The sequence below is a fragment of the Ursus americanus genome, chromosome 1 (assembly GCF_024610735.1).
Source record: "Ursus americanus isolate L20-20 chromosome 1, mUrsAme1.1.p, whole genome shotgun sequence".
Lineage (NCBI taxonomy): Eukaryota > Metazoa > Chordata > Mammalia > Carnivora > Ursidae > Ursus > Ursus americanus.
In genome coordinates this window covers 65,985,770-66,001,770 of record NC_142127.1, presented here as the reverse complement: position 1 = coordinate 66,001,770, position 16,001 = coordinate 65,985,770, and the positions used below count along the sequence as shown (strand labels likewise).

The 16,001-nt window shown below is 36.7% G+C and overlaps 1 protein-coding gene across 2 annotated transcripts in view; it reads left to right on the top strand.

Moving 5' to 3' along the window:
- Nucleotides 1-16,001, top strand: part of STAT4 (signal transducer and activator of transcription 4) — an 88,602-nt gene that overhangs the window by 42,693 nt on the left and 29,908 nt on the right. For both annotated transcript variants that reach the window (XM_045806359.2, XM_087862183.1), the window contains exons 4-7: nt 9,170-9,268; nt 11,359-11,451; nt 12,337-12,415; nt 15,441-15,526. In XM_045806359.2, the coding sequence (XP_045662315.1) occupies nt 9,170-9,268; nt 11,359-11,451; nt 12,337-12,415; nt 15,441-15,526 (357 nt within the window). The remainder of the gene's footprint in view (nt 1-9,169; nt 9,269-11,358; nt 11,452-12,336; nt 12,416-15,440; nt 15,527-16,001) is intronic.

Sequence of the window (16,001 nt, the reverse complement as noted above, 5' to 3'; positions counted from 1 at the left end):
TATGCTCAAGTGAAAACACTCTATTATTATTATTTCTAATTGCTAGCTTGTGGGTTAATTTTTTTTTAATTCAAAGCAGCTTTTAGTGTATTTATGTGCATGCACAAGTTAGTCCTAAAGAAATGACGATAAAGTCCCTACTGTCTAATGTTCTGAAAGCCCCAAATACATAGTCTTCCTTTTTCTGGAGTTTTATATTTGTGTAAATGTATTTCCTCAAACATAACTCAGTCTTCATTGTCTTTATAATTAGTATTTTCATTCAATTCTGTGAAACCAGTAGGAAGATTTTTATCTTCTATTTGACTTACCATTTGTGAGCTTTAAACTCTCCTACCACCCTGAAGAGGCAACAAAGAAAACTCCTTCTATTTATAGAGCGCTTTGCAAGTTACAAAGCTCTTTCTCAAACGTCTGCCATGTTCCTCACTGTGACTCTATGATGAGGGGCAAGCAGCAATATCCCAACTGACTAATAGGACAATTAAAGTAATGAAGGTTAAAAAGTGACTTGCCTCAGGTCACACAGCTAGTAACAGCCACAAACCCAGGTCCCTCAGTTTATGAGAGAGCTCTCTGGCTGCTTCGCAGAGCAATTGTCCAGAATGAGTTGAGCCTTCACAGACGTAGAACATGGTGCAGGAAATATACTCAGAATTGACAGAAGACAATCTTGATTCCTTTAAGAGTGTTTTCTTTTCATTGAAAAAAATAAGCTAAGACAAGCTATATATATCTGAGCTAATTTTTAGCTAGTTTGTCTTAAGATGGATGTATTACTATCAGCATAAATAGAAATAAGGTATTAATCATTTCTATCCGTGGATACTCTATACCTCACTTCTCTTTTATCAAGAAAATCTTTGTGGTGATGAGAGGATTTAAAACTAACTGAACAAGAAAGGCAGGTGACTCTATTCATTTGAGTTTGTTCATTCCTGGCAAGAGAAATAGCATAAGGATATGCGAGAACAGTCTTAAGTTTACAGAAAAACTGAGCGGAAAGTACAGAGAGTTCGTGTCTACTCCCTTAGTCTCCCCTCGCCCCTACCAGAGAGTTTCCTCTGTCGTTAATATCTTGCATTCAGGGTGGTACATTTGTTAACAGCCGATGAATCAAGAATACATTATTATTAAAATCGATAGTGTGCGTTAGGGCTCACTCTTTGTGTTATCCAGTTCTGTGGGTCTTATATGCAGAGTCATAGATCCATCCAGTACAGTCTCATATAGAAGTTTCTCTGCCCTAAATCCCCTGTGTTCCACCTGTTCATCCTTCCCTCCCACGCTGCCCCCCCGACTTCTAACAACCACTGATCCTTTTACTGTTTCCATAGTTTTACTGTAGAGTACATAGCCTTTTTATATTGGCTTATTTCATTTAGCAATGGTTTTAAGTTTCTTTGTGTAGCTTGATAGCTCATTTCATTTTATCACTCAATAATATTCAGTCATATAGATGTACCAGTTTGTTTATCCATTTGACTATTGAAGGATATCTTGGTTGCTTCTAAGTTTTGATAGTTATGAATAAAGTTGCTATAAACACTTGCTGGTTTTGGTGTGAGGATAAGTTTTTAATTCATTTGGGTAAATACCTTGGAGCATGATTGCTGGATTATATGGTAGGAGTATGTTTAACTTTGTAAGAAACTGTCAAACTATCTTCCAAAGTGGCTGTACCATTTGAAAGTTCCTGTTGCACCATATCCTCATCTGTATTTGGTGTAGTGTGTTTTGGATTTAACCTTTCCAACAGATGTGTAATGGTATCTCACAGTGGTTTTAATTATCATGAAAGATAATTGCTTTTTAAATCTATTAGACTGATCCTTCTACATCTAAATCAGCCTTGAAGACAACTAGATCAGCTCTTGTTCAAATTAGTGGGTTTTTTTTTCCCCCACCATAGACATGTTCTTATGATTCTAGTTAGGAAATGCTGGGTAGAAGCCATTAAGAAAAATCATGTGCTCAGAATAGAGGGAAGGAAATAGTAAAAGGCTGGAGCTGAGAGCATATTGTCAAGTAGAAATTGGCCAGTGTGTTTGGCGCTGGTATGGGGCAAGGATAAAAATGATATAACAGCAGTATTTGGGATGATAAAATGGAAGAGAGCTAATTGGCAACCAGAAGTGTGCAGTAGAGTGCAGATTGCCAATAAAAATGTGAATGAAAACATTTTACTCTGTAATTGAAGACAACTGCTTCATATTCCAGAGATACCATAAAAGAAGAAACGTCAACAATTGAGCATAGTGTGTTGAAGGTAGTGAAAACCAATGAGAAGTCAAAATTTCTCTCATTGAGGTTGGGAGAAGAGCTGGTATCACAGAGGCAGGTGGTGCCCTGCCCATATCCCCTTGGGCATCATTTTAGTTCAATGTGGTGGGGTGCCAGCATCTACATTTCTTTTGCTTCAGGGCTAACAAAGTCAAGAGTTGGTGTAAAAATACCCCATTTCCTGAAACCCATGTGTAGATGGCTCTGTCACATGTTCTTCACTGGCTCCCAGCCCATCTCAGCCAATGGCTTGATAACACCCCCTTTTCCGGATGCCTTCTTTTCTTTGTCTCAGTTACCCTCCCTCCCATAACTGTATTTTTTGGAATAGACTCCAAATTACACATTTTGCACTGGAATTCATATTTCCGGATTAGCTTCTGGAGGAACCCAAGCTCAGACAGTTGTTGGTTATACGTTTCTTCAGCGTCCCACGTCCCCAGTGATTACTATTGCCAACCTCATTCCAGGCTCTTCCGGAACTTCTCCCTTTATTAGTCCTGGAACCCATCGCTTTCATCCTGCAGTGGCCAAGTCACTGCAGCCAGAAAACAACATTGGATCATTCTTGCACAATGCAGAGGAAATTAATTAAATATAGTGTTAACTCTTCCTCCTGTGTTTGCATTTTAAAGGGGATCCTTGGAGAAAGAACTCAAAGGAATGAATGTCTAGTTGTGAAATCTGATTCTGTGCCACCCGAATGGAGGAGATTATTTTGAGCAAGACTTCTCATATCCTTTACCTCTGATTCTGTAACTCCTTGGACCCTTTGGGAGAAAAAAAGCAGATGAACTAGTCACTCTTTAGTGACAAATCAAAATTAGAAATTAGATGGAAGGGCAGGAGAAGAGGAATCCGAAGGAAAGCCAAAGAATTTCACATAAAGCAGCAACAAGAGTAAAACGGCATGTTTGTTAATTCTAAGACACCTTTTTTCAGCATTTTAATCTCTGAAATGAAAATGCATCTTATAATCAATAGCATCTCTTACTTATTGTTGTCAGGTGACAAACACAGTGTCATTGTCATTGCCTGTGATGTGAAATTTTGTCACAGCTCTTCGTGTTGTCACTTCAGTTGAATGAGGTGCACTGTTGGCGTAACATATGTTGAGTTTAATTGCTCTTTAAAGTGTCATCAATGTAATACTGCTTTAGGATTGAAACAAATAGCTATCATGTATGCAGAATGGCGTGGGAACAAATCAGCAGGGTGTAAATTTGATATTTGTTAAGCAAATTATTTGTCACTGGACAGATGATCCTGAATTCCATATTTTCATGGAAAGTAACAGTAAAGTGCTTTATAGGATGTAGGAAAGGAAGAAAAATGCACCTAGGCAGAAGAAGTTGTGTTATATTTTATTATTGAGATTCATGCAAAAGGATTGCCTAGCATACAACAAAGCAACAGTGGCAAGAGAAATTGCCAAATTCCTCACAATAGGTGAATGAAATCTCAGTGCAATAGGAAGCCAGAGTAAATGAATCATGCATTGCAAGGAGCTATCTTGAAGATGTATGGTATCCATTTATCAGAAACTTCCTTCTGATTTGGAACAGAATGCACTTAACTTCCAGCATGATGCCATGGAGGAAAGAAGTTCAATATGTGTTTAATCAAATAGGTAATTCCTGGCGTGGGAATTTGTTTTCTTTGATGAGACTTAAAATTACACTGTCAATGCAAAAAGATCTTTAAAGTGATCAAGAATATGAGTTTGAATTATGACAAGCAGTGTGTCACTGTAATCTTACACCTGCCAATTGCTGAAGTTACTGCCATATTTAATTTAATTTAAACAATGTCTAAGAAGAAGAACTTCTTCAAATATATTATTGGGGGTGAACCAAAAGAGTATGGATAATGGGTGAGCTGCTGGAGGACTGGTTAGAAGGCTTCTGGAATAGACATCCAGTACCTACTATGTATTCTAGTCCTCAGTGATTTTATGGACCTGTTTCTGAGCAGTTAAATAATAATTTCATCTAAAAGCATAGTGATATGGTTGTTAATCATGATGGCATGACTAGGCCAGTACAGTCCCTCAGTGTTTCTGTCAACAAACCATTTAAGGACCACTTGCAGAAGGAGTTTGAGTCCTGGTTCTTGTCTGAAGATTTTCTATTAAGAACTTCTGGTAAGATCAAGAAAGTGTCAGCATCAAAACTTACAGGATGGAGACAGTAGTTGTGCACACTTTAAAGAAATGCTGCCTCACCGCCATTCTTGATGTCCCAGAGGACATTATTTTATGGAAAAATATGAATTACAATGAGTCTAAGTTGAAAAGAGATTCAGAAAATTTGAATTCTAAGTATGTGAAGAAGTTTTAGGAATACGTTAACCAATTTACTTCACATGTATTTACCCTTTTTATACATGCACAGTACTGATAAGTGATTTTAAATATTTATATTTCCATAGCAATAAATCCAGTCCTTTCAGTAAGTATAAAATAAAAATTCCAAGTGATAAAAAGCATTATTTCATAGTTTATATTTTTACTTCAAAGCTAAAAGCATCATTAAAGTGCAGTTCACAGAAATGGAAGGTTTGACTCACTAGTAATATCTAAGTCTGACTGTGTGTGACAGCACCACAAAGAGAAAAATCCACAGAATAGACTTTAACATACCTTTTTCAATAACTGATCAAATTAATCAGGAAAAAAATCCACAAGGATGCAGAGATTTGAACAAACAATGAACAAACTTGGGTTAATGAGCCAGTGTAAGACATTTGCAGTGAACAACTGCAGACTTCGCATTCTCCATAAGCGTACGAGAGGTCCAGAGCAAGTCTCAGCAAATTTTAAGTGGTTGTAGTCACTCAGAACATCTACTTGGATTAGAATTTTTACATCTATTTTAAAAATCGGTTAAGGGACACCTGGATGACTCAGCTAGTTAAGCATCTGACTCTTGGTTTTGGCTCAGTCATGATCTCAGGGTCATAAGATGGAGCCCTGCATCGGGCTCCGTGCTGGGCATAGAGCGTACTTAAGATTCTCTCTCTCCCTCTCCCTCTGCCCCTAACTCCCCACTCAAGTGCTCGCTCACTCACACTCTCTCTCTAAAATAAAATAAATATATAAAATCTTTTTTAAAAATTAGTTAAAAAACAGAGAAGTAGAAAACCCCTATGTTTGGAAATTAACCAATACATTTCTAAATAAGACTTAGGATGAAGGTAAAATTCTGATGGAATTTAGATGTTAGAAAAGGGAGAGAAATTTTATCAATATTTACACAAGGTATGATTTGTGTATGTAGAAAATCCAAGAGAGTCTACAGATAAATTGTTAGAATTGTTAAGCGATATTAAAAACACATTATTAGAGTCAAGAGTTTAGCAAAGTTGCTAGTTTCAAAATCAGTATATGGATGTCAAATATATTTCTACATGCCAGTAAAAACAATTCGGAAGGAAAGATACTATTTATTCTGTTATCAAAATACCAATTATATGGAAATAAACCTAACAAAAAATGTGTAAGATCCGTATAGGTAATTATAATGCTTAGTAGGGGGACATTAAAGAAGACCCTAATAAATGGATTAGAACACAATTATAAAGATGTCAGGACTCCCAAATGTATCTGAAGATATAGTGCCATTCAAATTCTCAACATGGTTATATATATGTATGCAGGTTGACAAGCTGGTTCTAAAATTTATATGGAAATGCAAAGAAACCTATTCTACTTGACATCAAAACTTACTATAAAACTCTAGTAATTAAAATAGGCTGTTGACAAAACAGAGATAGATGGAATTCTAAGATGGAATGGAGTCCCGAAGCAAATTCATCCACATGTGGACATTTGATTTATGAAAGAGTTGGTCCAACAAAGCATGGTGAAAAAACAGAATGTTCAATAAATATTGTCAGAACTGAGTATCTATATAGAAAACGTGAAAAGGACCTCTCATTATTAACAAGTTCCAAGTGAGTTACAGTGAAAGACAACACTATAAAGACTTAACGGGAAAAAAATCCCTCCATGACTGCAGGTTAGGGTAAGATTTCTTTCTTTTTTTTTTTTAAAGATTTTATTTATTAATTTGACATAGAGAGACAGCCAGGGAGAGAGGGAACACAAGCAGGGGGAGTGGGAGAGGAAGAAGCAGGCTTCCAGCGGAGGAGCCTGATGTGGGGCTCGATCCCAGAACGCCGGGATCACGCCCTGAGCCGAAGGTGACGCTTAACGACTGCACCACCAGGCGCCCCAGGGAAAGATTTCTTAAGTCATAAGAAGCACTAACCATAAAGGGAAGAATTAATAAGTTAGACTTCACTAAAATAGAAACTTCTATTCATTGCCACGTGGGAAAACACAAGCCAGAGAGCAGAAGATATATGCACTACACATTCATGTGACAAGACAGACACACAACAGAAAATGTGCAGTTTCTCTCTCAAGCATGTTCTCTTACTCCCACCAACATACACTCGGGGGTGTTTTTTTTGTTTTGGTTTGGTGTGTTTTTGATTTTGGTTGCATTTTTATTTTGAGGTCCGTATACGTGGTTAAGTGAAAGGTGAATATGAGTACATCTTTGATATTTACAAAAATAAAAGGCACTAATTTGGTTTTGATCTGTAATGACCAGTTTTCTGTAAGAAGTTTTTGTCTCATACATTTAAGTGAGGAACTAAATTAGGAAAAATACAAAGGAAAGTGAAAAGATAGCCTAGATGCACACAGTGGTGCTCCTGTTCTCTGAACATGGAAGAAAAATGAATAGTTTAACCTTCTAAAACATGAGGGGAAGCTGAATCTGAAAGGGAAGGTAAACAGTGCAAGTAGGAAAAGGAAAATGTGCGCAATGGAGCTGAGAAATGTAGAAAGATAATATCTGAATGCTCATGGAAAAGTTCCTGTAATGGTGAGAAAAACAAGGACAAATAATGGTGATTCTCAGGGTCTAAGAGGAACTCCAGATCTTGGGCAGGAAGAGGAGTTTTGAAATTTACATAAGTAACAGCTCCTCGGAAGGAGCTCCAGAAGAAACCATTTATTTTTAACAATGGAATATTTACGAAACAAGCAAAATGAATACATCCCTTTTCTTGGGAAGCTGAATGGAAGGTATACGGAAAACATCAATAAATAGGAAAATTAACAACAGGAACAAATTCTAACTAGAGAGAATCTGAAATTGTCAGCATGCAGAAATGGGAAATTTGGTATCTCTGCTTCATAAATAGGATCGTTTTAATTTCTTTACCTTATGAGCCTCTGTCAATTCATTTTTGTTTCTTTCTTTTGGAGCTTTCTGATTTAAGAGGGAAAAAAGTTTTGAAGCCTGTAGTATATGGAAGAGCAAGAACTCAGAAACTTGGTGTTTACCCTCATTTTACAAATAAAAGTCCTAATTAATGTGCATCATCTAATAAAATTATGGCAGCAGTGAAGGTCATAAAAATATTTACAACCTCATTTCTTCCCTTGAAAGACCCTTTGGTTCATCAATATGTAAAATCTTCCTTTTGATTAATTGTTAATTTTCCACCTTATGGATTGTTATTTTATTCTTTCTCTTATTGACCCCTTTGACCATTTCATAGATAATTAGCACGTCCTTCAGAGAGGAGAGTAGAGGGAAACTAAATAAATGTATTTATCTACATTTATTAAGCTTCCTGTTAACCCTGGTTTGGAAAATGTCTATTAACAAAGACGTTTAACACTACTGACTAAAATGATGGTGTTGTTGGGATTAGTCCTATAAACCAAGACAACTGAAACACCTGCAGGGTCGTGGCAGGTAAGGTGAATTAGTGCCTGGGTTTCTCAGTGGTGGGCACGGTGGCGACTGTGGATGGTACATGCTGCTCCTGAAGGGATTACAGTATTTAACTTCCACGGCGCACCTAGTGGCTGAATTAAACCCACAGGCTGCCAGTTTCCAACGTCCACACCATTAGCGTGGGTAATAAAAAATGTATATGCTTAGGTGTGATAAAAATATTGTTGCTGGGGGCGCCTGGGTGGCACAGCTGTTGGGCGTCTGCCTTCGGCTCAGGGCATGATCCCGGCGTTATGGGATCGAGCCCCACGTCAGGCTCCTCCGCTATGAGCCTGCTTCTTCCTCTCCCACTCCCGCTGCTTGTGTTCCCTCTCTCGCTGGCTGTCTCTATCTCTGTCGAATAAATAAATAAAATCTTAAAAAAAAAAAATATTGTTGCTGAAATGTGTGATAGTCTCCCTCTAGTAAATTCATACAGTTAAAAGCTAGTCAACATGAACAACACCGGACAGGGACCAAGAGAATGCTTTAAGCATACCATGAAGTACAGAGTTAACAAGTGAACAGCTGGGACCACCCTGGTTCATAATAATTTACAAAGAAGTAACTCTTACCTAAAACCTATCCTAAGCCTAAAATAAATGGATCCTTGCGAGTGTGTGTTCCGGGCCTTTCCTACAGAGGTGTTCAAGAATTATTTTTAATTATTAAAAATGATTTTTGGGGGCGCCTGGGTGGCACAGCAGTTAAGCGTCTGCCTTCAGCTCAGGGCGTGATCCCGGCATTATGGGATCGAGCCCCACATCGGGCTCCTCCGCTGGGAGCCTGCTTCTTCCTTTCCCACTCCCCCTGCTTGTGTTCCCTCTCTCGCTGGCTGTCTCTATCTGTCAAATAAATAAATAAAATCTTTTAAAAAAAATGATTTTTGAAGAGAGAGAGAGCAATATGCTACATAGGAATTTCATTCACAATACAAGTTTCTGTGTCTTTAGAATGGATTGTTTTGAAACAAATCCCAAATAATTTCGTATATTTATTGAGAGATTGTTTTTGATTTACAAGTAGTGATGTTTTCCTATGATGTATATATTTAAGCTTATATGTTTGTTTTTGCTCACTGTTTTCAGGGAAAATTTCATGGAAACCCAATGCACGTAGCTGTGGTTATTTCAAATTGTTTAAGGGAGGAGAGGAGAATATTGGCTGCAGCCAACATGCCCGTTCAGGTAATAAGTTTCTGAACTTGCGGTCTTGCTATCACCTTGAACTCAATTTCTCTGAAACAGAAATTCTTATCTTCTTTCCAGCCAGCTTCTTCTACCTATGTGAATGGTGCCACCATCCTTCCAATCACTTGGAATCAAGGTCTTAGGATCATCTTTGAGTAATTCCTTTTCTCTGCCTTCATACTGAGATAATTACCAAGGCTTTCTAGAGTTTATTTCTGGAATCCTATCTATACATTCTTTTCTGTTTCCATTGGTCACACTCTGGCCGCAGTCTTACAGTATCAGTTGAGGAATATAGTTAACTGCCTCCCTCAGCATGATTATCCTCAGGGATTGATCTTGCTCAAAACATTCTATGGCTCCCAAATTCCTACCCTCCCCACAAGTCCAAAACTACACACACAAAATTTCATTTTATAGAAACTCCATAAATACTTGCTTGTTGATTGTTTCAGTGTACTTTGCCCTGCCATATTTTAAATTACATTTTATCACACTATCCTGAATGAATTCAGAGCCCCTATCAAAGACAAATAGAGGAATCAATGATGTCCTTGGGAATACTTTTTCAGTTAATCCTTATAAAAGAAAAGAGTATGTAAGTAATCAATTTTCCAGATGATGTCCTCTGTAATTTAGTAAATCACACCACGGTATTTATTTTTAAAGGTCCCAGAAAAGTATCTTTTTTTGAGCTTTTAAAAATTGTTAGACTTAGTTAATGTCAGGTTGTGGTTGTTGTTGAAGAAGTATGAAATTTTAACAATTTGCTCTTCTTATTGTTTAGATGAAGGATTGTATTTTTATTTAATTTAAAATCTAAAGTATAGTGCTTCTCAAGTAAATATAGTTTGAGTCAGTGCATTTTGGGTAAAAATTAAGATGCTAAATAACTACTAATATATGATATTCTCATGTATATTCTCAGCTATCCTTTTTATATCCCTCTTATCTTTAGTGTGTGTGGGTGGGTGGGTGTTGACTTCAAATGTCAGGTATCTGTCAAATTAGAAACTACAATCTGCCAGTACCATATACTACCACAAGCACTGGTTTGTAAACTTAAAAACTGTAAACCAATAAACAAGTATATGGTTGTGTATGTGTGTGCGTGCGTGCGTGCATGTGTGTGTGTGTGTGTGTGTGTGTATGCAGAGAGAGGGAGGGAGGGAGGGATTTTATAACTATTTCTCCAATCTGAAGAATGTGGTGTAATTGAAAGAACGCTTGATTGATAGCCAAGCACATTGGTTCTACTTGAGGTTCCACCACTGATTTGCTTCGTCAAGTTGTCAGCCTTTCTAACCGTAGCTCCCCACCCAACTCTAAGGCAAGGGGGTTGCTGCCATTCTAACTCTCATCTCTGGGTATCTGTGTGGTTTGATATCCAAGGAACACATTCATTGTCTTTATATCTAAGGAACACTCAATGTTAGATTGTTTGAATGACCAAGAAATGGTGCATGGAAAAGTTGGTTAGCCTTTCTATTTAACTAGACTAACATTTTTAGATATTCTTAGTGAACTCCCTTTGTTTCAGTGTAAAAGTCAATCTCATCCTAGCAGATTCAACATTCCTAATTCTGAATTTAAGTCCAATTTAATGTAGTTTTGCTATACTCATTTTTAAATTACATGTATTCATTTTATAGAATTTCAAAAGTAACATAGGTCTGTTAGAGAAAATTAGGAAAAAAAGTTTAAGACATAAAATCATCTGTAATTTCACTTACATACTGATAATGTTTTGGTGTGTGTGTTCTTCTAATCATATGTACTTAAGTTTACATGTCTATACATATACCCATATATTTATACATATATGTATAAATAAAAGTATACATACATATATATGTAAGGAAGAGAGATCATAAATGTATGGTGTTTTTATAATTTGCTCTATTTCTTAACAACTTAATGCTATTTAAGTGTCATTAAATATTTTTCTAAAGTGTGCTTTTTAATGACTATATAGTATTCCATATCCTATTACTCCAAACCTCAGTTCAAAGTATACTCCATATACTACATTTATCATGAACTTGTTTTATTAACATCATTGAAATTCCAAGACATTCTTTTTTCAGGGGCCTCTGGAGAAGTCCTTACAAAGTTCTTCAGTTTCAGAAAGGCAGAGGAATGTGGAGCACAAAGTGGCTGCCATTAAAAACAGCGTGCAGGTGAGTGATCTCATAGAAACCTAACAAGGCTAGCTATTGCCCTCAAACATCTAACTGTGCCCAAAGTTAGTCCCTACAGAAATCATAGGGCAATTTGATAATAAAATAACTATCTCTCACATACTATGTTCATATTAGAAAAGATTTGGGGGGGGGAGCTTTTCAGCTTCAATTTACTGGATACTGGCCCTACCCCACCAAACTCCAAGCCTCTCAACCTTCACATTGTAAATATCTGCATATTCATCTGTGAAAGTGAGGATGACCACCGTCACAGGATTTTTGCGAAAGGACTACATGAGATAACATAAGAAAAGCCTTTAGCCCAGATCTTGGCACTTAATACCTATTATGAGCAGACAGACATTACCAGGTTTGGAGAAGAGCAAAGTGGAATTTCAAAACAGAAAGGAACAGGACACATAGAGGAAGCATAGATACTTTTCTAAGAAGTAGAAAGGGGAAAAAAATGTAGACTGAATTGCCATAAACTACAGCAGATTAGAATAAAGACTTTAAGTGAAAAGATAATTGATAAATTAATGGAGAGGTTTATGGAACTAAAAGGGAAAAGGCATCCATATTGTCCAGCAAAAAAAGACCTTAGCATCATTAGGAACTAAATGAGAAGTAAGAGGCAAGATGCTGCAAGATTTCCAAACAATCAGGAAGAGCAAATGGAAAAGCAGATTTGGTCTGGTTCTTCCAGTGCTATTCAACCTTCATGGGTATTAGCTCTTTAGAAATTTAGGTTCTATACACTTAGTCTGGGACGTGACTGGAGGCCAGAAGCACCAAACAGTGTATTTTGAAATACTGAAGATGATGTTTCACTGACGTGCTTAATTAGAACAACAGAGTGAGTTTGTTTTCTTTTGTAAAAAGATGACAGAACAAGACACCAAATATTTAGAAGACCTGCAAGATGAATTTGACTACAGGTATAAAACAATTCAGACAATGGGTAAGTTCTTATTTTGTCTATAATTCTACTTAGAGACATAAAGACAACATGACTAGGATTTCCTCTTTATACTGACAAAATTGATAAATTCATCTACTTCCCTAAGGGAAGGGTTTTTGTTTTTGTTTTGAAGAGATAGTACAGGAAAGGAATATTTTGCTTCCTCCTTTTCTCTCCATATAAATATATATATATTTTTACCAACCAATTCAAAATAAATTATAAAGCTCATGAGAAATCACTCCTACTTTGGCATGCATCTCCAAAAACTAAAAACATTCTCCTATAGAATCAGAATATCATTATCACAACTAAGAAAAGTGATGATAATTCGCTAGTATGATCAGGAAATTACTAATGTCATCCCTAGGTGCATTTTTTAATATAATTTCCAAGATTGTAAATAGAAATGTAAGGTGCCTGGCTGGCTCAGATAATAGAGTCCACGACTCTTGATCTCAGGTTCATGAGTTCAAGCCCCACACAGGTTTGGAGACTGCTTTTAAAAAAGATTTTTAAAATTATAAGTAGAAGTGTGATTCACTATAGGAAATTTGGAAAATAGACAAAAGCATTAAAAAATTAAAAATCACACAAAATTCTACTATCTGTAGATAAACACTGTCAAAATATTAGTATATCTCCTTCCGGCCTTTTCCCTATACATTCAAATACATACATATCTCTTTATTTGCAAAAAACTTGAGATAATCCTTTATATAGTTTTGTGTATTGCATTCTAAAGTTTTAAGTATTTTCCCATATCATAAAAAATCTTCAAAGACATCATTTCAGTAATTGTATAAATGTCAAAATATAAGGACACTGCAATTGTTTGACTATATCTTTATGGTTAAACATTGAGTTTGTTTACAATTAGATTTTTTATTTTAAATGGAAAGAAAGGAAATATAAAACAATGGGAAGGAAGTGAGAATATTTACAAGGTCTAAAATTTACAAGTAACGGGATTGATCGTTTGAAGCGTCTTGCTGTTAGTGGGACAATCAGAGAAATTCCAATTAGATGGAGATTAGTTAATAGGATTGTACCAATGTTAATTTGCTGGCTTTGGTAATTGTACTCTGCTTATGTAAGATATTAGAGAAAGCTGGATAAAGGGCAGATGAGACCTCTACTATTTTTGCAACTCTTTTGTAATTCTAAAATTATTTTAAAATAATTTTTAAAAACAAATTGGATAGAAATCTTTCATTTACAGAAGCGTCTTTAACTATTGAAATGTTAGCTTAAAATTCATCTGGATGGAAGTATGGATGATTGGGACCAAATGCTTAACTTTCATCTCAGATGTAAAAGCAAGGCTGTTAGGATAGGAATCTTGTTTGGCATAGGTGAGGAGTGATGTGTTCTCTTGGCATCTTCAGGATGTATTGACCATGAAATGATATTTAAAATGTTCATAGTTGCAGGACACCTGGGTGGCTCAGTCAGTTAAGCAACCAACCCTTGATTTTGGCTCAGATCATGATCTCAGGGTCGTGAGATTAAGCCCCGCATCAGGTTCCACACTTAGAGCAGAGTCTGCTTGTCCCTTTCCCTTCCCCTCTGTCCCTTCCCTCCCTCCCTCCCTCCCTCCCTCCCTGTCTCTGTCACACACACACATACATACATACATAAATAAATCTTTAAAATGTTCATAGTTTCTTATATGTACAATTTTTCCCTTCAGAAGAAATGGCACAAACATGGGTTCCATCAGATTATCAAAGGGGTCCTTGATCTTAAAAAGGTTTAGAACTGCCAATTTCACCAGGCACTACAGTCCATTGAAAGCAGTCTCACCCCAAATCTCATATGTGAACCACCAATTTAAGACGTAGAATGTAACAATGTAACAAAATACATTAAACAATAAAATTATTTTAGACTTAATTTATGACAATTAGAGTTACGTTACTATAATCAGTGCTTCATGAGCATTACAAAGAATAAAAATGCTCCTTCTGTCACTAACATCAGCAAGTGTTCATTTAGTTGGTTGCAAGTAAAATGAAATGTTTTAAGTGAAATGAAAGACACATGGGAAACAAATTATATCTTGCTGGTGAAGACCGAGAAGTATTAGCTAATGAAGTTTTGAGTTTATAAAAGGCTACATGAGCAAGATTTTACTACATGTGGAATCTAGGAATTCGCAAATTTGTGAATTAATACAACCAGGAATGACTTCCCGGAGGTCAGTGCTGTTTTGTGGAGAAATTTGGGACAGTGTTGTTTTGGGGCCTCTTTTTCACAATTACTCAAATCAGAACGGCATTTCCGACCTTCAGTCTTCACAGACAAGAGGGTTGGTATAAACAATCACTTGCGATGTATCAATAAAGTTAAAGGTTCAAGTTAAATAATACGTTTATTCCATGTCTCCCATTTAAGAGGATAAGCCATTTGGGGTTTTTTCAGTCAGAGATTTTTCTTACTTTGTAATTCTTTCCTACTTCTAGTTTTACTGTGAGGAGAGTCCATTTTGCAAAGGAAAAAGGGGGGGGGGGAAGCAAAGGATTTAGTCTTTATTAGTTCATGAGACTAAGTGGATAAAACTGCAACCCTTCCAGGCAGTTTCCCGTAATTCCTGGATAAGAAGCAGAGCGGGAACAGGTGGGAGAAGGGTTCAGGAGGAATCAAGTACGATTTACTAATGGGCACAAAGACAGCCCCTTTCCTACTTATGTCAACAAGCTAGGGCTTATTATCAATGTAGACGTATCTAAGAAGGAATGCATTTCAAAAACCTTTTTAGCCCTCTCCCCACCCAAAAAGGAGCATGGTGTGAGGAATGGTCTGTCAAGGTCTGTAAGATAGAGAGCTCCCTCCTGGGTTGCTTGGAGGTGATCTTTCCTGGCAAATGAACAGATAGGGACGTACTTTCAAGCTCTTCTGCAATGGCCGCATTTAGTCTCTTGTATCTTAAGACTTAAGGATGGGGATTGCAGCAGACTTGGCTTGCGGGACAGAGAGCTTCGCCTTGGAGAGGCCTTTAAACCTCATCTCTTTTCCTTCACAGATCAGGGGGACAAGAACCACGCCCTAATGAATCAGGAAGTTTTGACTCTGCAAGAAATGCTTAACAGTCTTGACTTCAAGAGAAAGGTTAGCGAAGAATGTTAATTTAGCCTTTTGCCTATTTTTCTCCTTTTCCTATATCTGCTCCTACTGAAAAGACTCAAGCTCTTGGATTCATCCACTTCTATTTAAGCTGAATGAATAAATGGCAATGCTTCTAGGAAGAGTTTCATACTGTTTGCCATGCTTCTCTTCCTGAGTTTACAATGCTGGCCCTATCTAGAGTTTATTTATCTTGCTTATGCACTACATTTACTGTAGCTACCATTAATTTCAAGGTGAACATTTTACCCAGCTTTTATTTGCCACTGTTTCAGACATGACCGTTTTAGTTTCTGTACTTAATATGCTGATATGGGTTCTACTACATGTATAATTAAAATATTACTTGGTGGCTGCTAAACTTTTATTAGAAAAGTCAATGTTCCAGTTTCCACTCTGAAAAATTACCTCATGCTAAGTAATTGCATAGATTTCAGGATAGTTCATTGACGACGGAACA